This window comes from Arachis hypogaea, chromosome 9, assembly GCF_003086295.3.
Source record: "Arachis hypogaea cultivar Tifrunner chromosome 9, arahy.Tifrunner.gnm2.J5K5, whole genome shotgun sequence".
NCBI classification, from domain to species: Eukaryota; Viridiplantae; Streptophyta; class Magnoliopsida; order Fabales; family Fabaceae; genus Arachis; species Arachis hypogaea.
This window is the reverse complement of record NC_092044.1, coordinates 120257317-120279403: the sequence shown is the minus strand read 5'-3', so window position 1 is coordinate 120279403 and position 22087 is coordinate 120257317. Positions and strand designations below refer to the sequence as shown.

At 34.3% G+C, this 22087-nt stretch overlaps 2 protein-coding genes and 1 long non-coding RNA gene across 3 annotated transcripts; 2 read left to right on the top strand and 1 right to left on the bottom strand.

Annotated features, from left to right (window-relative positions):
- Nucleotides 1-3475: 3475 nt before the first annotated feature.
- LOC112709655 (uncharacterized) lies at nucleotides 3476-4798 on the top strand. Its single transcript, XM_025761534.1, has one exon. It carries the CDS (start codon nucleotides 3476-3478, stop codon nucleotides 4796-4798), a length of 1323 nt encoding a protein of 440 aa, XP_025617319.1.
- Nucleotides 4799-6419: 1621 nt separating this feature from the next.
- On the bottom strand, nucleotides 6420-10108 carry LOC140175016 (uncharacterized). The gene is made up of 4 exons (XR_011865191.1): nucleotides 9132-10108; nucleotides 8081-8826; nucleotides 7552-7982; nucleotides 6420-7456 (listed from the first exon to the last, which is right to left on the bottom strand). It is a non-coding gene; the product is annotated as an uncharacterized lncRNA (long non-coding RNA).
- A 6316-nt stretch (nucleotides 10109-16424) lies between these two features.
- LOC112712714 (large ribosomal subunit protein bL34c) lies at nucleotides 16425-18078 on the top strand. The gene is made up of 2 exons (XM_025765649.3): nucleotides 16425-16831; nucleotides 17680-18078. The coding sequence occupies exons 1-2, from the start codon at nucleotides 16636-16638 to the stop codon at nucleotides 17928-17930; spliced, it is 447 nt and encodes a 148-aa protein (XP_025621434.1). The 5' UTR covers nucleotides 16425-16635; the 3' UTR covers nucleotides 17931-18078.
- Nucleotides 18079-22087: the final 4009 nt, after the last annotated feature.

Below are 22087 nucleotides of genomic sequence, written 5' to 3'. Positions count from 1 at the left end.
AAGTTTGAATGTGAGTATAATATATTAAAATAAAGACACTATATTTTGTCACTCAACCAAAATCTTCGTTTCGCTGCCAGTAATTTATCATTTTGAACTTTGCAAGTTGCTTTTATTTTTGGGTTATTGGCATATATATAATCCAAGTTATAGTGGGTTAAAATGAAATTCAAAGAGCATGTCAATGACATTGGGCTGTCCATTGATGGAAGCACTATGCAAAAGGAAGTTTCCAACTTTTTTCTTATTCACGACCAAAAAACGTTTTCCTTAATGTTAAAAAAATATGTCCAAAAAATAATTGAAGGAAGTTGAACTTTGCAATCGGGGTGTGGACAAGAACAAACGAAGGTAAAGCATATGTCGCATGTATTTTAGAGTTGTCACCCAATATGATATATTATGAATTGACTAATACATAATTACCCTTTAATCGTAGATTTTTCGTGTGGGGGTGGTGGACAGTGGATACCACAAAATTGCAAAAGATTTAAAGAAAAACATAAAGGTAAAATGAAATGCAATAAAAAAAAAGGTATATGAAAAACTGAATGTGGATCTTTTCATTTTCTTTTTCAATTGAGAGTGTAATATATGATCGTTAATCCTTTAACATTTTTTTTATATCTTTTGTTGGTCTTATTTATGAAGTACACTGACAAATCCAAAAATTTTAAGCAATAAAGACAAACATGTATTATATGAAAATAACAAAAAAATCCTATAAACATATCAAAGCATATAAAAATATTAAATATTAACTAATTGTTTATTTATTCATTATAAATATTGATAAATAATATATAATAATGTGGTTATTAATTCACCTTTTTATAAATTAAATATATAATAATAAAATAATAATAACAAATAAATAAATAAAATTAATCAAGATGATAAATTTATCTTCTAATCAATAATAAAAATGAAAAAAAATATTTTTTTATAAATTATATACGATAAATAATATTTTAGAAAAAAATTATGCATTAAATATCTCATATCCTCATTATATATTTTATAAATTACTTAATAATTATTCAATCATTTAAACAAAAAAGACCAAAATTAATTTCAAATAATAATAATAATAATAATAATAATAATAATAATAATAATAATAATAATAAAAGTTAGTTATTTAAATAGATAAAAATATAAAATATGTTATTGATTCAATTGATTTTTAAATAATTTTTAATTCAATTTATGTTTGAGAACTAATCATCGAATACATGTCCAGTGTAAAATTCTTAATTTACTAGTAAATATTAAGTTTATTAGAAAAAATTTAAGGATATAAATTTCAACTAAATAAATTTATTAATTAAATAATGCGTGCTACAATAATATTTTGGTTTTTATTAAATTAATTTAATATATATTTTTATTTTATATTTTTAGATACAAATTAGAATTTAATTTTAATGTACTAATAGTATAAAATATTTTATATAATTATTTAATTACATCTATTTTTTTTAATAATCATTTACACAAACACAATCAATATAAAAACTAGTTTTTTTTATGATATGATATTATATAATTAGATACACATGTAAAACTATTTTATACTAATAATATATCAAATTAATTCTAAAAATTAAAAAATTATAATATTTATAAAATAAATATTTTAACACAATTTAATAGATATTTTTTTAATGTGGGAGCAAACATTTTTTTTAATGAAAATACATATATATTTATACATATATTTTTTTATATTTTTTCAAAATATTAATAAGAGCATTTGCTCCTATAAACTATAATATGATGAGAAATCATATTTTACTTTTCTCAAATAAAAAAAATTGAGAAACTCTAATCTTTAAAAATCTCAAATAACTTTAAAAATATCTAACATAAAAATAACTTTTTTACGTTGACTATTATAAAATAAATTATCGTTGAGCTATTTATTGTAATAGAACCTATTGGCTTTAGATTAGGAATTTTTTATTTTAATAAATAAAATAAATATTATATTTATTAAAATAAATAATTTTATGAGTATTTAGTGATTTAAATTTTTTTTGTCATATTTCGTTTACACTGTGAACGAGATAATTTTTCATGTATGAAAACGAGATATGGTACGTCAGCATGACACGTGTATATCTCGTTTACACTGTATACGTGGAAACGTCATCTTGTTTACACTGTAAACGAGATAATAAAAGACAAATATTAAGCATTTATAAAAGAATGTATAACCCTTTGAATTCTCCACACATATTTCATATCCTTTCTCTGTCTCATTTTTCTTACAAAAACAAACCTGAATGGCCAGTAACAATCCATTTATAGTTGTGCTTGTTTATCCCAATTGTCGTATGAGAAATAGCGACAACGGGGTGACATTTGAGTGTCAGGATCCGATATTGTTTCGCACTCAGCGTGTGGAGACGTTGTCGGATTTGAAGAGTTTGATATTGAGCAAGCTCGGTGGTACACAAGCGAGGGAGATAGGTAGGGTGGGTATAGGTTGCTGGCACCCATGGAAAATGGAGTATTTCGGTTTTGACTATTCCGACTTCATGGGGACGAGCATGTGCGACTGATGTTCGACATTCATGGGAGGATCATGTGTGAACAGATAATGGAGCTTTCCGCCAAGGTGGGTCACGGTGGTAGTGGGGGTTTCGTACACGAAACCTATGTGCAGGAGGATCGACCTTTCGCACCACCGCCCATTCATGTCGCGATTCCGGAGCATGAGGCAGAGGAGGGTGAGGAAGAGTCGGATGAGGATTACGTGGCGGACACTGCAGACAGTGAGTCTTCTGATGGTGGCAATGATGATGAGTTTGTGCCGAAGACACCTACCGGGGGTGTGGCACGCCATGTGCTGCCTCCACCTCACTCGATTCCGGCGCTATCGGCTGTGCCAAGTCACTATCACAGTCTAGATTTGAACGCCATGCATGAGAGGACCCCGTTTTCTAACACATGTGAAGTGGATTAAAACCTAAACGGCGGTGTAGAGTTTCGGGTCGGACACAGGTTCAAAAGCCGAGAGGCGGTGCTTCAAGGTGTGAAGAACTACAGTATTCGCAAGAGTGCTGAGTACCGGGTGATAGAGTCCAACCAGTTAAAGTACCATGTGCAGTGCCATCAAGGCGACAGTGGGTGTCAGTGGAGCCTCCATGTGGTCCTTCATCAAAATTTTGGATACTGGTAAGTTCAAATTTAATTGTGAATTTGAGTACTTTTGTATGATATGTTATGTAGGTTAGAGATATAGTGTAAGCATAAATTTTTTGTTGTGATTAGGGAGGTTCGGAGGTTTGGTAGACCACACAGCTGTCTAGCACCCACCATGTCTCAAGACCATCGTCAGTTAGATAGCAGTCTCATCTGCAGGGTCATATTGCTCCTGATTCAGTCCAATCCCTTTGTCAGTATCCCAGTCTTGCAAGGTGCGGTCCAAGCAAGCTATCACCTCAAACCCTCATACAGAAAGGTGTGAATGACAAAGCAAAAGGCAATTGCACGAATCTATGGTGATTGGGAAGAGTCGTACAACAAGGTGTCGAAACTGCTTCAGGCACTATATAGCTGTTTCCCTGGCACCATATGTGACCTACGCGTCAAACCGTACTACGATGGACACCTCATGGTGCGCAACTGCTGCATGTTCGACAAAGTATTTTGGACTTTCCTGTCATGTGTCGAGGCCTTCAAGCATTGCAAGCCGTTTGTATCCATAGACGGCACGCATCTGTATGGCAAGTACAGTGGAGTGTTGCTTATTGCGTTGGCGCAAGACAGGAACAGCAACATACTGCCAATTGCTTTTGCCATTGTTGAGTCTGAGAGCACCGAGTCATGGTCATTCTTTCTTACTAATTTGATGCGCCATATCACCCCACAAGACGGCTTGCTGGTTATATCCGAAAGATCTCAGGCCATCAAGGCCTCCCTAAGTTCCGATGACAGTGGTTGGCATCCCCCTAGGGTGTTCCATGCTTACTGTATTAGACACATGGCTGTGAATTTCATGAGTCGTTTCAAGTTAGTCGAGGGCAAGAGATACCTCATAAATGCTGCTTATAGTCCAAGTCAGGTCGGGTTTGAGTGGTACATGGATGCATCGAGAGGTGTCTCTCCGGCGATGGTGGACTGGGCTGATCGTTTTAGAAAGGAGATTTGGTTTCAACATTGCGACAGTGGGCAAAGGTTTAGACACATGACCATGAATCTGTCCGAGTGCATCAATGCTGTGTTGAAGGGGACATGCTACTTGGCCATTTTGGCCATTGTGCGGATCACGTACGAGAGACTACAGAAGTTGTTTGTTACGAAGGGTAGAGAAGCGCAGAGCCAGTTGGCGGCCGAAAACCGCTTCTCACAGAGACTCTTGGCCGCCATTAAGAAGAATAGGAAAAGCATTTTGAAGATGCGTGGGACCCATTGCGATAGATGGGCCTTCGTGTTTATTGTGGAAGAACTAGAGTCGCTCGAGGGATGGGGGCATGGTTGCTTTCGGGTTCGGCTTTCGGAGGGAACATGTGATTGCAGATTATTCCAGTCTCTCAACTATCCATGCCAGCACGCACTTGCCGGATGCGCTGCCGCAAGCATTAGGTGGGCCCCGTATGTACATCCAGTCTACAGCCAGAAAGCTGTGTTCAAGGTGTACGAGATGGAGTTTCCACCCATTCCCGACGAGTCCCTGTGGGCAGAGTGGCATGGGACGATGCTGCATCCTAACCCAGCCATGCGGCGAAAGGCGATCAGAAGACCAGTGTCCACCAGATTTCGAAACGATATGGATGACGTCGAGCGATAAGAGAAGCGGTGTGCCTTGTGTATGCAAGTCGGCTACACTAGACGGGGTTGCCCTAAACAACCCACTGGAGATGCCTAGGCCATTTAAGTTTGGATGTACTTTACTGCCGTTTGAATTTTGAATTGAAAATGTACTTTACCGTTGAAGATGTCACATTTTAGTTCTTTTTGTCACTGTTACATTCTATGTTTTAGTCATGCTGGAGATGACATTTCTTGAATTGGAGTGCCTTTTAAGTTTAATAGTTTGTCATGAAAATTCTGAATTTTTCGTAACTATGAAAATAAGGCAAACTAGTAAGTAACAATAAACATAACATCAATCCAACCAAAATAAAAATAACATCAATCCAACCAAAAAATAAATACATAACTCATAACTACGTACATATATACAATCCAACAAAAGTACAGAAAAAATACTCAGAAAGACATGGTAAACATCATCTGTGGTGGGGATCCTGGTAGTGGCGCCTGTGCCCGGTGCCACATGGTGGAGGCTGAGCCTGGCGCTGAGGTCGAGACAGCCTAGGGTCTCCGACTGGCATCGTTGGGGTAGCCGGCTGCTGGTGCGATGGGGCATGGTATGGCTGGCCCCCCCTCCGTCGATGGACCTGTAGCGTACTGATGTAGCAGTAGCTGAGGATGCGAAGGTGGCGCTGACAGAGGGGTGATTAGCGGCTGGGATGAGGTCAGATACATACCGTAGTCGTGGGAGGGCAGGGTCACATACTGGCTATCCGGCCGAACACCCGCCCCGAACGATGACGCGGAAGCCATTGATATCTGGGGAATCTAGGACGATGTGTGCGGGACTTGATGGGTGCTAGTACTCCCCGATACCAACCTCCATATCTGTGCGGAACGACTCGGCTATTCGATCCATAGTGACAAACGTGTGGTGTGAAGATGGAAGGCGTCATCAATGAGGATCTTGTCAATGATGATCGGATTTTTTCTAGTAAAGAATTCACAATAAATTCTCGTTGCTAGTATAGTTTCTAAACCAACAAAGAATCCTTTCATACAAAAATTTGGTTGTCAATAAAGCAAACCCAATAAAAATAAACCAAAGTATTTAAACCTCGGGTCGTCTCTCAAGGAATTGCAGGGAGGTGTAGTTATTATTAGTTATGAGATTGTATCTTTTTGGAGTTTTGAATAAGGAACAAGAAAAGTAAATTGCAAGAATTAAACTAATAGCTAATAAAACTCTTGGCAAGGTATGAGAATTGGAAGTCATATCCTAGCTATCCTTATCAATTGTGATGAGAATTGTCTATTACTACCACTTAGTTAACCTCTAACTATGAAGGAAAGTCAAGTGGATGGATCAATTTGATTCCTCAAGTCCTAGTCAACTCCTGAGGAAAGACTAGCTTTAGAGGGATCCAAATCAACCAGCAACTTTCAATTATCAATCAACAAAGGAGTTTGATAACTCAAGAGTCTTCAATTACTCAACCAAAGCCAAGAATATAGAAATCTACACTAAAATCCAACCAAGTATTTTATCAAACACTTGGAAGGCACAACATAAAAGCATAGAAAAGCAATAAGAGGTAATAAAATCCAAACAACCAATTGTAGGCATCAATAACACAAATAGAAGAAAGCAATCATACATATGAAATACCACAAATTGCATTAAATAGAAAATCATGTCTAACATGAGAATTCATAAACTAAAGTGGCAACATAGAGTGATCAATAAGGTAAATAAATAAACTAGAATGCTAGGACAAATAAAAGTAGAAGAGAAACTAAATTAAACTAAGATATAAATCTAAAATTGAGAGGAACTAAACCTAAGAATCCTAAAACCTAGAGAGAGGAGAGGGGCTATCTCTCTAGAAAACTACATCTAAAACCTAAAATTATGTGTATGAAAGTTGTGTGAATGAATGTGTGTGATTCCCCCACTCTGCAGCCTCTAATCTATATTTTTCGGGCTTGAAACTGGGCCAAAAATAGCCCAGAAAATCGCCCCTAAAAATGGAGTTTATCAGTCAACCATCTCCTCCTCCTCCTGATGAGTACCGGATGAACCGTCCTCATGCCAACCAGGAGGTGATATGTCCTAGTCTTCCAGAGGTTGATGACTGCCGTTCCCAGATGCATGCCAAGCTCCATGAGACGGGGGAGGAGGAGGTGGTGGAGGTGAAGCCTCTCTGTCCTGTGCGATGTCTCCATGCTCCTCTTAATGGGCATACTCCACCTCCTCGTCAGACTCAACACCGACCCCAAACGTCGTGGACGGCCCCTCTCCTTCCTCACCGGTACGCCAGGTCGACATTCTTTATGGCCTCTGTCCCTCCGAGCAGGTTGTCGATCATCCCTACCCTCCCTCGCACGTCGATGTCGATCCGGCATGCCTCGAGGAAGGGTGAGATCGTCCTTGGGCTGGCTGGCAGTGGATTATACGTCGGGGGACAACTCCGCTAGCCTCGGGTCCTCCAGTACCTCCTGCCCCGACAGATGCCTAACACGGCAAGCCCCACGCCACCAGTCATAATACTCTAGGGTCAGCCTAGTATCGAAGGTGTGGTGCATAGTGATCCAACGACCAGGATCAAACCTCTGGTGCCATCTATCGTACCACTCCTTCAGCTTCAGCGACCATCATACATCTTCACCATGACCAGTGGTAGTCAGGTACCTGTCAATGAAAACGTTGTGTTAAATACTTCCTTACTTCATAATAACTGAACTCTAACAACAAATAAGTAAGTGAAAATATAACATCAATCTCACCTATCAAGATTTACCGGAGTGTCTCGTGCCTGCTGCTTTCCATTGAACTGCCGTTTCACCCGATCAACGTGGTGAAACCGGACGATATTGAAGCACAATAGCAGGACAACTGACAACCATGTCCCCCACTCCTCCTCCTCACGAAACCAGGGCGGACACAAAGCCTGCATGGCAGGGTCATCGTAGACACTCCATGCAAACTGAAGAGAGAAAGTGTTTGACATAATACAAATATAATTATTATACGAAATCTATCTAATTATCCATATAACAAGCATACTAAAGCATATGATGTCTATCTAATTATCCAAAATAAAAACATAAGTATTTTACAGCTAGTCTCGTCGAACCGTAGCCGGTCGATCGAAACCCTCTAATGCAGGACCCTGGCCTCATGCTGATCCTTACTTTGCTGCGGCAATCCAACCAACCTAACACATCGCAAGAGAGCATATATGGTTTGTTAAGTAACATACTAAAAGAATTGACAAAATCATTTAACTCAAATATATAAATAGACATTTCTCACCTTGCAGCCAGAGGATATTGGTAGACCCATCTATCTGGTGGACACCACTGAGAAAATCTCTGATAGATCCAGGACATCAACAATGGAGTGCAGCCAGCGATATCTGTGACGCCCCGCTGTGCTGCCGAACAAAGTGACTGATACGTCCAGGCTAGCACAGTGAGCCCCAGGAAAACGCCATACATTCCTCAAAGTCCCGGAACAACGGTAGCCAACGAAGGTGCACCAGATTGTTGGACTTGTCGGTCATCAAATACCTTCCGATCAGTAACATGATATAACACCTGACGTACTATTGGAGGGTCTTGGGATTGTCTGTCGGGGGCATCTGGCAAACACGATCCCGCAGCCATACAAGCTTCAGCGTGAAGGACTCCTTCCTCTGCTTCGCCTGCTGTGCTGCCACGGGAGGCCTGTCGCCGAGCAGCTGCTCCACCAATGCCCACGTCTACGTGTGGTACCACCCACCAAGGTCACGAAGGCACCCCCACGGGGTTACCGTATGCGCGTAGGCCTGGGTGGTACGTCACGTCCTACAGGGTGATAGTGACCTCACTCCATGGGAGATAAAACGTGTGCGTCTCTAGACGCCATCGCTCCACCAGTGCGGAAATCAGGGAATTGTCAAAAGTAAAATTCCTGAGGGACACCGTGTCGCCGAATCCAGCCTCAGCCAGATATGGGAAGATGGCGTCTGGTGGAGGAAAAGTATGGCTCACTCGCCGGGGCAGTAGGAGGTGAAGCCTCTAAAGAATAAAAAAAAATAGCCTTAAGAATACAATATTTTAACTTTCTAGCCTACACATGTCTCTACATTACATATTCGATAATAGGCAAATCCTAACTACAGCGTTATAAATACTAACAACATAGCACAAGAATAACGGAGTTCCAAACTAATAATTATGTCATACCAACCTAGCACAAGCGAATACAGTTCTAAATTCCTCCTACAGACCTAACTCCTAATTCATATAACTACGTTCCAGTTTTTCATGACTACCCTAACAACTGCCACATCCTTAAATTAAACAAACATAACAAAACTAACCTCGAAGTCGGCCGTCCCGGCGTAATGTGTCGTCTCATTCAACTTGTTGATGTCTCCGTCATTCTCCGCTTGGCGCGCCATCACCGATTCGGTCAAAGGTATAGTAAAAAAGGGTTAAAATAGGGAACAAAGAGGTTGACAAAGTCAAACTGGGGCCCGAAACTAAGCTGTAAATGATTTCTATATATAGACGCGGACAGGCCATATGTAAACGAGATATGGCAAAGGAATTTAAATCGATAAATACTCGTGAAATTATTTATTTTAGTAAATATAATATTTATTTTATTTATTAAAATAAAAAATCCTTAGATTAGAAGATCCCAGAATGTCAAAGAAATTATTGGAAAGGTTAAGAAAAAATTATATCTTTTAAGCCATGTTTTACATCTTAAATCAATTAAATGAAAAAATAACATTTATGTTAACAAATGGCCTATTAGCTCAGTTGGTTAGAGCGTGGTGTTAATGTACCGTGCTCACTAGTTGCATAGGCGAACAAAGATTATCAAGATGGCTTCAGATTAGGCCCAAATATTATTTTTCATGAAGTAGCCCGATGACCCCGACCAAAGTTTATCAAGATGGCTTCAGATTAGACCCAAATATTATTTTTCATGAAGTAGCCCATGACCCCGACCAAAGTTTGAGCAAAAGCAAGGTAACGAATATTATGAAAAGAGAAAGGGATTTTGAAAGCCCACTCACTGTAGTGATCATCAAATCAAAACTAACAAAATGACCCATATGCCAAAGAAAAAAATACACCGATAAAATGACAAATAAATATGAACATAAATCAATCAATGTGGCACAAGTCCGTTTAAGTTCGAATGCCAAGACAAAAAAAAAAAGTTCGAATGCCGTCTTCTACCATAATATTCTACCATAACAAAATATGAACATAAATCATGTATCTATAAGTCTATTACGGTGTTACCACGATAATATTTATTGTCGTAGTGCAGTTGCACGAATGCAATTGTGATTGGAAGTATATATATATATATATATATATATATATATATATATATATATATATATATATATATATATATATATATATATATATATTGACAGATCATGCACTAATCGATTCTATAAGAATGTGCATGTACTTAACTGAGAAAGAAGAAAAAAAGGTAAGGAGTTTTTCGCTTTGAGTTAAATGTGCTTTGTAGTCACTGCTTTGTGGCGTTGTGGAATGATATATGTCTTGTCAGGTCTGTTCTTGTAGTGTGTATATATATAGCCACCTTAGGTTGGATTATGTTAGTGACAAATATTATGATTGATATGAGAGGGGCGGATTTGGTTGGAAGAGTCTAGATGGGACATGTTTTGTCACCATAAATTTTAGAAGATTAAATTTAATGATGTTTGTATAGTTTTCTAGAGTATTTGAGAATGTTTTAGATAGTTTGGAACGTTCTAGAATGTTTTAGAAGGTCCCGTGATATTTTAGAAAGTTTTAGAAGACTCTAGAAGGTCATAGAATATTCTAGAAGAGTCTTGATGTATATAAAAGTATGAAGAGTAGTATGCAATAATCTAGAAGTATTTAAATAATTTTGGTAGGATAGATATTTATAATGAAGGTTTTGGATGATTAATCTAGACCGTTGATTAGATTTAATCTTAACTATCCATTATAGAGGTAGATGACTATAAATAGGAAGTGAGAGTTAGAGTTTGAGTGTGTAAGTGATTTGTAATAAACACTTGAGTAATAAAATGTTTTTTCCACCAAAGCTTCCTTTCTCTTGTGTTCTTAGCTTTCTTGCTAAATACTGAGGGTTAGACTGACTTGGTCTTAACTTAAGAGGTTGAGTAAGTCTGAGTGCTGGCACAGTAGCATTGGAGTGTGTCCAATGCCGTGACAATTTGGTATTAGAGCAAGGTTCGAGAGGGAGTACAAGTAGTTTGTGGGTATGACTTCTAGTGTAACCATGGAGCATGTTGAGTTTCAAAGGGGAAGGGATATTATTCCTTCTCAATAGGGAGGCAAGAAGGCCCGTTCTTCAAGTGAGTCTAGAGGTAAGGACTATAACTTCTTAGAAGAGAGAGTTTCTATGTTGGAGAATGTTCTATTCTCTATGGATGAGCGCTTCCAAAGGATAAAACATGACAAGAAGACCCTCGAGACTCACATGTTAGGAGAACTAGATGCTTTCAAAGAAAGTATGCTCCAAATCGAAGAAAAGCTTAAGAATTCCTTGAAGCTATTTGAGGAAGTTCGAGTTCGGTTCGAGGAGGCAAAATCTCGACCAACCATTATAAAGGAGACGACAAAGATTGATCTCCCAATGCCAAAAGAGTTTAAGGGCGTGATGGATGTTCGAGAGGTGGAGAACTTCCTATGACAAATGAAGAGGTACTTTGAAGGCCACGGGGTGGTCGAAGAAGCAATAAAGGTACGCACTGCAGCTCTCTACCTTTCTGATAATGCTACTTTGTGGTGGAGGAGAAAGTGTGTAGATATAGAAAATGGTACTTGCAACATAGCCACATGAGAAGATTTCAAAAGAGAGTTGAAAAGACAATTCTTCCCTGAGAATGTGGTCTCTAAATCAAGAAAGAAGTTGAGAAAGTTGAAGCACAAGAGTACGATTAGCGACTATTTAAAGGAGTTCACTACTCTCACGCTTCAAATCACCAACTTAGCATTAGATGATGCATTGTTCTTCTTCATTGATGGAATCCAACCTTGGGCAAAGCAAGAACTTCAAAGAAGGAATATTAACGATATTGATAAGGCCATCGTAGTGGCCGAATTACTCACTGAGTATCATAGGAGAGACTCTAAAACCAAGTCTTCCTCCAAACCTTCTACTAAAGGTGGGGGAGACAAGAGGAAGAATTTCTCAACCAAGAAGGAAGAGAAATACTCTTCAAAGAAAGAGTACGAGAAAAAGAAGAAGACTTTCGTGCCCAAAGGAGGATGTTTCGTGTGCAAGGGACCACACCAAATGAAGGACTATCCCAAGTTAGGGACTCTGGCATCTATTGACGAGGAACGAGAGGTTCAATCTCAAGTAACTGAGTGTATTGGATCTATCCAACTCATGACTGCTATGAAGGGTAAAGAGGCAAGCACTGCAGAAAAGAAAGGCTTGATGTATGTCAAAACCTTTATCAATGAAAAATCCGTCATGACTATGATCGACACTGGTGCTACACACAACTTCATCACGCCTGATGAAGCAAAGAGACTTGGGTTGAAAATCACCGAAAAGAATGGCTGGTTCAAACCCATGAATACCAAAGGTGAACCCCTTAAGGGAGTAGCAAAAAGGGGTTAATGAGATGACTCTTAGTTCTTGGAGGGACTTTGTAAATTTCTCAGTAGCACCCATGGACGATTTTAAAATAGTCATCGGGCTCAATTTACAAAGGAAGGAAAATATAATACCTATGCCATACTACTAGATATTATGTGTCATGGAGAAAGGGTCTCCATGCATGATCCTTGCAGTCTCTAAAACTGGAGGACTACTGATACTTTCTGTTATACAACTCAAGAAAGGGTTCAAGAAGAGAGAGATTACATATTTGACTATATTACAAGAGGAGTCAACATCTGAAAGAGAAGACGTTCCTCCTAAAATCAAGAAAGTCCTTGAAGAAAATAAGGATGTGATGCCTCCAAATTGCCAAAACAACTACCACCTAGGAGGAATGTAGATCACAAAATTGAATTGGAGTCAGAAACAAAGCTGTCTACCTCAGCACCTTATAGGATGGCACCGCCAGAACTTGAGGAGTTGAAGAAGCAACTCAAAAATTTGCTAGATACTGGGTTTATCCGTCCATCGAAGGCACCTTATGGCGCACTAGTCTTGTTCCAAAAGAAGCATGATGGTTCGTTGAGACTATGCATCGACTATCGAGCACTTAACAAGGTAACCATCAAGAACAAATACCCTATTCTTTTGATAGCCAATTTGTTTGATCAACTTGGTGGAGCTAAGTGGTTCTCAGAGCTGGATTTGAGGTCAGGATATCACCAAGTGAGGATTGTCAATGGTGATGAGTCTAAGATCACGTGTGTCACGAGGTATGGATCGTATAAATAGTTGGTGATGCTTTTTGGCTTGACCAATGCTCCTGCGACCTTCTGTACCTTGATGAACGAGATCTTTCGACCTTATCTTGATTGGTTTGTAGTGGTCTACTTGGATGATATTGTTATCTATAGTAATACCTTGGAGGAACATGTAGAACACTTACGAACCGCGTTCAAGATCTTGCGAGAGAATAACCTATATATGAAAAAGGAAAAATGTTCCTTTGTAAGGGACAAAGTCCACTTCTTGGGACACATCATTAAAGATGGAACTCTCTGCATGGATCAAGGAAAGGCAAATGCTATCAAAAAGTGGGAGCCGCCAAACAAAGTATCTGAATTGAGGTCATTCCTTGGGTTAGCTAATTACTATCGGAGGTTTATCAAAGGATACTTCGCTAATACTGCACCATTAATTGATCTTCTAAAAAAGAATCACTCTTGGAAATGTTCAAAGGAGTGTCAAAAGGCCTTTGATGAGTTGAAGGCTGCTATCACAGAAGGAGTAGTACTAGCACTGTCTGACTACTCAAAGGTATTTGAAATCCACACTAATACTTTTGACTATACTATTGAAGGAGTTCTGATGCAAGAAGGACATCCTATTACCTTTAAAAGTCCCAAGTTGAATGCTACAGAGAGACAATACACCATCCAAGAGAAGGAGATGACCGCGGTGATACATTGTTTGAGAACTTGGCACCAATACTTGCTTGGTTCACACTCCATCGTCAAGACAGATAATGTGGCTACAAGTTACTTTCAAACTCAGAAGAAGTTAAGCTCCAAACAAGATGTCACTCGTTCTTACCTCGACAAAGCTGCAAAGAGGATGAAGAAATGGACAAATAAAAAGAGGAGGTCTGCAAGCTATCAAGTGGAAGACAAGATAATGATTAAACTTCTTCCACAATAATTCAAAGCCTTTTGCAAGGTTCATAAGGGTTTAATCTGCAAACACGAAGGGCCATTTGAGATCATTGGACGTGTTGGGAAGATCCATCCCTATATGAAGATCCATCTCGTCTTGCATGTGAGTATGCTTAAACTATATTATGAAGACCAAGATGAATCGAATAGAGGTGACTCGAGTCGTGCTCCACCTATGGTGATTAGATCCTTTGATAAAGAAATCGAAGAGATCTTAGCTAATCGCATCGTGCGACGAAGATAAGTACCACCAAGTATCCAATACTTGATCAACTGGAAAGGACTCCCGATAACCGAAGCTAGTTGGGAAGCTTGTGAAGCCCTGGGACAATTCCAAAAATACCTAGATCGTTATCATGAATAGAACACGACGAAAATGTCTGCACATTAGGTGGGGGAAGAATGTCACAGTAAATTTTAGAAGGTTAGATTTAACGGTATTTTTATAGTTTTCTGGAGTGTTTGAAAATGCTCTAGATAGTTTCAGAACATTCTAGAATGTCCTAGAAGGTCCCGAAATACCTTAGAAAGTCATAGAAGACTCTAGAAGGTCATAGAGTATTCTAGAAGAGTCTTGATGTATATAGAAGTATAAAAAGTAGTATGGAACAATCTAAAAGTATTTAGAAAGTTATGGTAGGATAGATATTTGTAATGAAGGTTTTGGATGATTAATCTGGACCGTTGATTAGATTTAATCCTAACCATCCATTAAGGAGGTGGATGGCTATAAATAGGAAGTGAAAGTTAGAGTTTGAGTGTGTAAGTCATTTGTAATAAACACTTGAATAATAAAATGTTCTTTCTACCAAAGCTTTCTTTCTCTTGTGTTCTTAGCTTTCTTGCTAAATACTGAGGGTTAGGCTGACTTGGTCTTAACTCAAAAGGTTGAGTAAGTCCGAGTGCTGATACGATAGCATTGGAGTGTGTCCAAGGTCGTGACAACTTGCTCTACCCCACTGGGTTTTAAAACATTTTTATGTAGTATATAATAATAAAATTTATTTATTCTATTATATAATTAAATTTGATCCTATTATGTTATTGAATTATTTTGTTAGATTTAATTTTACAAATATATAAAATTGTTTATGTTAAATTAATTTTAAGTTAAATAAAATTATTTTATTAAAATTGTTTTAAAAGTATATTAGAGAATTAATATTTTTTATTAATATTAGTCAATATTTTAGATTAATATTTTATTTTTATACTATTAGAATATAGAATTTAGGATTTAGAATTAAATATTTAGAATTTAAAATGTTGAGAACAAATAATAAATTTTATTAGTCATAGCATTATTCTTATTTTAATATTAAATTTAAAATAACTAACAAAACTATTAATATTATATTGAGTATTTGATAAAAAAATCAAAATAAATAAGTAACTCTAATCTTAATTATCCCAAAGGTCTAAATCCAATCTTCTGTTGCTATCTTTCTCTATTTTTTTACCTTTTGTATTTTTGATACAAATTTGTATGAAGAGATAAAGAATTAAATGAAAATTCAAAAGAAATCAAATAGAAATCTCTAGAATTAGAGTCAAAGAGAAAAAATAAAATTTTTAATTACATTATTAATATCTCATATTATTACATTATATTTTTATTTATAATATAATTTTTTAATTGGACTATGGACTATAGGCTCAATATTGATCCTATTAATTTTTTAATTTATTCAATTGTTAAGTATTTTGTTTAATAATTATATTATAGTATATTTTTTTATTGTTTGGTTTATGATTATTTACAATAAAATTCTATTACTATTTTTTTACTAGTTTACGTATATTTTGTATTCATATTGTACTTCTAGATTTTTATGAAGTTGTGAATTGTATTTTTATAATAATATTATATTTATTAATTAATTATTTAGGTTTATAATTTTTAATAATAAAAAATATTTAAAATAAATATCTCCATTAAAAAATAATTATATTTTATAATAATAAAATATAATTATAAAAATTATTGATATATTATATATACTTTATTCTGATTAATAAAATTTTTAGAGATATGACACATATTTTAATTAGACAGCCACATTAATTAAAAACTTTTTTAACATAGATAAAATATATATATATATATATATAGTTATCTAGATTATTTTTTTATTAGTTTATTGTTGATAATAATTAATTATAGCAAGAGTAAATAAAAAATACATAAAATTAATTATAAAAGATTTTTTTTTATCAAATTATATATAATAAATATGTTGATACTTGCATTCTACATTCTATTAGACTAAATAACAAATTTATTGTACTTAATGATCGAATTGAATAAAATAAATATTTGAAGATGAGATTGAGATGCTAATTTAACTTCAAGCATCCATTTGAATATCAACTCATAATTATTCAGCTAACTTAAGTAAACTTCCTTATTTTGACTTGTTAACGTAGGGTTCTTTCTTTATCCTTTATTGGGATAAAGTTAAGGCTACAAAAGAGCAAGCCAGAGGCCCCAGGAGGCTTGAAGAGATAATGGCATCGTTACCACTGAGTCCTTGGATAAGCAGAGCCCCAGTCGCTTCCTCTTCGGCATCTCTCGTCTTCCACGCTGCTTCATCGCCAGCATCACTCTCTCTCGCTCGCTCCTCCCCTCGCCCTCCCCTCCTCCACTGCTCCTTCATCTCCTCCTCTTCTTCCTCCCTTTCCTTCCCTTCTTCTCTCCTCTCAGGTAACTTCTTTTTCTTTTTCTGTCAGTTTCTTTAATTCAAGTTTGCTTTTTTTTTCTTCTGTCAATTTCTTTAATTCAAGTTTGCCGTTTAGCTTCATAGTTGTTTTGAGATTGTAACTGCCTAACTGGAATTGTCTTCCATTTGTGAAATCCAAAAGTGAAGCCGCGTTTGTGTTACTTATGAAAAACAATGAGATTTGAGATGCATAAATTTCTCAAGCGTAAGTACAGTAGGGAGTTACTCTTCTTAGGGAGGATTAATGCTCATTTTTATCCCGAAATTTTGAATAGTCAAGATAGCCCCTGTTGAAAACAAATGTGAGTCAAGTTTGTTACTTTCGTGGATTATTTTCACATGTCAAAACTTTAAGAACCAAAGTTTGCGCTATTCTTCTCGGGTGTATTTTTCTAGGACAGCATGTTATGTTATTACTAGGGAATAGTAGAGTTCAATTATCAGAGGAATTAACTTTGATTTTACGATGTGTTTTGATTTAAATTTCATACATCTAGAATTTAGTTGGAATTGTTTTGATTTGATATTTAATAGCTGAATTCACGATTTTACACTTATTAGTTTATCTAATTTGCCAACTTTAGATACAAGTGATAATGCAAATTATTTAACAACATGAAATTGGTTTAGTCAAATTCAAGACATAGTCATGGTGGAAGATCTTTTAATCTAGCAACAAAAAGTACGAACAATTTGGCCAAAGCCAATAAGGTGCTTTTAACGGTATTTAACTCATGTACTAAATCAAAGCTTGTTCACATTGTCGCTTCTGTTCTTAATTTGTGTAGCTTCTAGTTTATCTTGATCTCAGCTAACTTCTTAACATTTCCAGGTTTGTTGCTGGGATTGGAGTTGACATCTGATGTTCGGGCTAGAAGAGAAAAGGGTCGTGGCCTGGTTGTGAGGGCAGGCAAGGCTGCTCTTTGCCAGACTAAGAGAAACAGATCCCGGAAATCATTGGCTCGGACCCATGGTTTCCGCAGAAGAATGAGAACAACAAGTGGGAGAGCAATTTTGAAGCGTCGACGCGCTAAGGGACGAAAAGTTCTTTGCACCAAGTCCCACCCAAATAGTGGCAAATAGAGGCATGAAGGCATGAAGGCTTATAGTTATTTACTTTCTGTTGGTAAATTTGTTGATTCCTGTAAGCATGTCTAGATTTCAAGGTTTTCTTCCATAACAGTGGTTCTGTATCCTTTAAAATATTTGAAGATTGCATTTTATGTCTCAACATTTTGTTTTTGTCATGCATAATTCTTGTTAAGTTGCACTGTTGTTACAAATTTGCTTGCTGCAACATTTTTTATAATTATTTCTGTTTATACAACTTTTTATGCTATGTTAGCCTTAACATTACTGTTTAAGTATATGTGTGGGTGGAATTGGCATTTATGCATTTTTCTTACCATATTTTTTCTCCTTAATTATGACATTATTTTTTATGAATAATCACAATGCATCCATACATTAATGAGTGTTGTGGAGTGTAGACAACCTTCTAAGATTGGACAATGAGATTATGTTACTTGAAAGCTTGAAGAGGAATGGTTAATGGGTGTAGATTTTTCAATATCATCATTTAAGCCTTCTTATCATTTTGTTCATGCTTGCTTGAATGTTTGTAAAATACTAGAGGGTCAATTCATTTTTAACTTATGAAATCTAAAGCTATATATTATTTAGAATTTTAAACTAAATCAATTATTTAGAATTTTAAATGTTTGCTGTATTTAAGTTTCAGGAATATTAGTATTGTTTTCGGTCATCAATTAGTCGTCAATGTTAAAAATTATGGGCAAAAAAATATTTTTGGATTATTAGACTAAAGAAATTGGGTTAATAGTTAAAAATGATGATAAATAATAATAAATTTTGATGATTCTCTAATATTTCTTTTTAAATTTTACTTTTGTAATTGACTTATTGTCCTTCGCATGTTGTAATTTTGCTAATATCAATAGATATATGATTAACAAAGTCAAATATAGTTTTCTCCAACATGTTCACAAACTTGGATTGGTTTTCAGTAGAGGCATTCTATAACATTCCTTCAACGGTTATGGTTTGATAAGTTTCTATTAATTGTTATTTTTCTCAATGTTATACTGTTCGAGATCATTTACTAATTAGTTTTTGATCGGTTACTTTTGTGCTGAACAGCTTAGAACTGTGGTTGTTCGAGTTAATAGTTCTCCTATTGGATTGCCTTTTAAATACAGAGATGTAAAATCAGTGCTTTTTATTTAGTTAGTTCCACATTTGATGTGTAGTTTTCACTCTACTCATAAAAATTTGAAATTAATAGAAGAGTTGTCATAGTTTTATTCAACCAAAATTTTTTATATTTCTAATAAGACGGTTAAATTGCAACTTTTCTAATAAAAAATAGTTATCTATATTATTTTTTTATTAGTTTAATATTGATGATAATTAATTATAATAAAAGTACATAAAGAGTACATAAAGTTAATTACAAAATATTTTTTTTAGTTTTTTATTTTTATTCGTTTAAAATTTTTTAAAATGAGAAGAATCAATTTTTCTGTCTCTCTCAACTTTCACTCTTTTTTTTTCTTTTTTGATTCATCAAACTATTAATATCACATATCACAGTTTAAATAGTTTAGGACATAGAGTTTTTTTCATATTTTAATAATGTTAGGATCAAACAAAAACATGACCAAAGCAAAAAATAAATAAATAAATAAATAAAATTAAAGAAGTGGATGTGTATATATATATATAAATAGAGGGCAAAAAAATGACAAATTTTAAGTAATGTTCAATGTGATATACTTGCATATAAACTATATAAATGGAGACCCCAACAATGCAAGTCAACGTTAATCAAATCTTAAAACTTTGTCGAAGATGTTCATGGTATATATCAAGTTAAGCCAAACACTTAGTAACTAGTGGTATCATTGATTATACTGTTTTCAATTATTTCATTGTTTGTGGTGTCATGTTGAATAATTTGTACATATGAGTAGCTTAAACTTTTATAGCAGCTAGCACCATGTGGCGATGAGAATGATGAAATTAGCCACTACCTTAACAAGTTTTTATAAGGTCGACAATAGTGCGTCTACCAATGAAATAATAATCTTTAGCATGTTTTACGTACGTTTTTTAACATTTTCAATAAGATGTTCCATTTAATTTTTTTTTGTTGACTAAAACATGTTTCATTTGTATAAATATCTTTCTTTTTTATAATTTATTATTTTCATTAAAAAAATAATTCAACTTTGCCATGTTAGTGATATATAGTAAATTTGTTATTATTTTAAATTTAAATTTTTTTATTTTATCATTTTATTGTTCATTCGATTACAACTGTAATCACTTTCAGTTAAAATTGTAATCGATTTATTTATATATAATAAACTCTAATAGAACTTATATTTAAGTTCAATAATACAAATTTGTATCAAGAAATAGAGAATTAGGTAAAAAAAAAAAAGTAGAACAGAGATCTTAGAATTAGAGTTAAAGGAAAAAAAAAGTAGAGTTTCTAATTAAGGCAATGCTACTGTGAAAAAAGTGATTTTTTTCTTCATATGCTGAAATGTGTTGAAAAAAGAAGAAAGGAGAAAGGAACGCGTGAAATGTTGGTTCTCTCTTGTTGGGCAGATGCCGTGGCATTTGCAGAGTAATATGAAATATAGGTAAGACTATAGTTTATTAATTGGAGTTAATTTTGCATATAATAATAATTCTTGAACTCATTTTTTAAATAAAAAATAGAGTTGACTTTAAAATTTTATGAGACTTATCATGATAATAAATAAAACAACAAAAATAATACATAAAAAATATGAGAGTATTTTATTTAACAAAAAAATAGCTTAAAAATTACTATTATATTCAATTTTATTAAAACTGAAAACATTCTTATTTGTTTATTATTATTAAAACAAAAATTATAATATTAAAACATCATAATATTAAAACAAAAATTATTATTATTATTATTATTATTATTATTATTATTATTATTATTATTATTATTATTATTATTATTATTAACGAATGTTATATCAAAATCATGAGCATCAGCATGTAGGTTCCAAATTCAAGTAGTAGTATCGGGTCCCTTAGCTATTGTTCTTGAGAAATGGCTGAATTTTGCCCATTCCTCGAAAGAAATTTTTATGGGATCTCTATCTATCAAAATCTTTACTTCTGGTTCTGGCGAACGAATAATCATTGACATGACCTTAATCTTTTAAAGATCAAATATATTATTATTATTATTATTATTATTATTATTATTATTATTATTTATAAAATTATAATATTAAATAGACCAAAATAATTTAATTATTATTATCTACAAAAATAAAATTGTTCTTATTAGCATTAGCAATAACAATAATATCAACTTAACAACTCAATATATTTATTAATAACACCAATCAAATATTTTAATTTAAAAAATACAAAAAAAGTTTATGTTACGTCAACAATAACAATAAAATATTTAAAATTAAATATATAGACTTTTAATTATATTTAACGTAAGAAATTGAATACTCAATAATAAAAATATAATATTTTTTACTATTTACACTAACGGAATAATATAATATATATATAAAGAATAAAATATACCTAATGAGAGTAATTTGGCCGTGTCAAATGTTTATTTGAAAAAAATTTGGGGAAACGGTGAGAAAATGTTTGAAATTATTATTATTATTATTATTATTATTATTATTATTATTATTATTATATTTTTGTAATAATTCTTATTATTTTTTTTTGTTAGTCCTACACATTCACAAAGAAAGAAAAAAATAGTTTTTATAATTTAAATTTGGCTTACATTTTATATCATTCTGCAAATACTATTTCATATCATTCTACAAATGTCACAGAATTTGTCGGATAACAGCAAACTAACAATTTATGTGTTTTCTTTTTCTTCCTCCAACACATTTCAGCAGGTGAGAAAAAAAAATTCTTTCCTCACATTAGCATTGACCTTCTAATTAACTCATGGATAGTTGGATACCCGGCATTATTACATTATACTCTTATTTATAGTATAATTTTTTAATTGGGCTATAGGCCCAATACTAATTCCATTATTACCCTACTTTTTAAAACAACTTTGCCTTCAAAGTCGTAGAAAAAATATAAATTCTAATAAAAATTATAAAAACTAATTATAATCAATAAAAAAAACAAGTAATTTTAAAATAATATTTTTTATGCTACTGCTTAAAAAAAAT

Excerpts from the sequence above, each read along its gene's own strand:
- LOC112709655 (XM_025761534.1), top strand. The coding sequence starts at position 3,476 with ATGACAAAGCAAAAGGCAATTGCACGAATCTATGGTGATTGGGAAGAG.
- LOC112712714 (XM_025765649.3), top strand. The coding sequence starts at position 16,636 with ATGGCATCGTTACCACTGAGTCCTTGGATAAGCAGAGCCCCAGTCGCT. Across the intron at positions 16,832-17,679 it reads CCCTTCTTCTCTCCTCTCAG|GTTTGTTGCTGGGATTGGAG; the intron begins GTAACTTCTTTT and ends TAACATTTCCAG.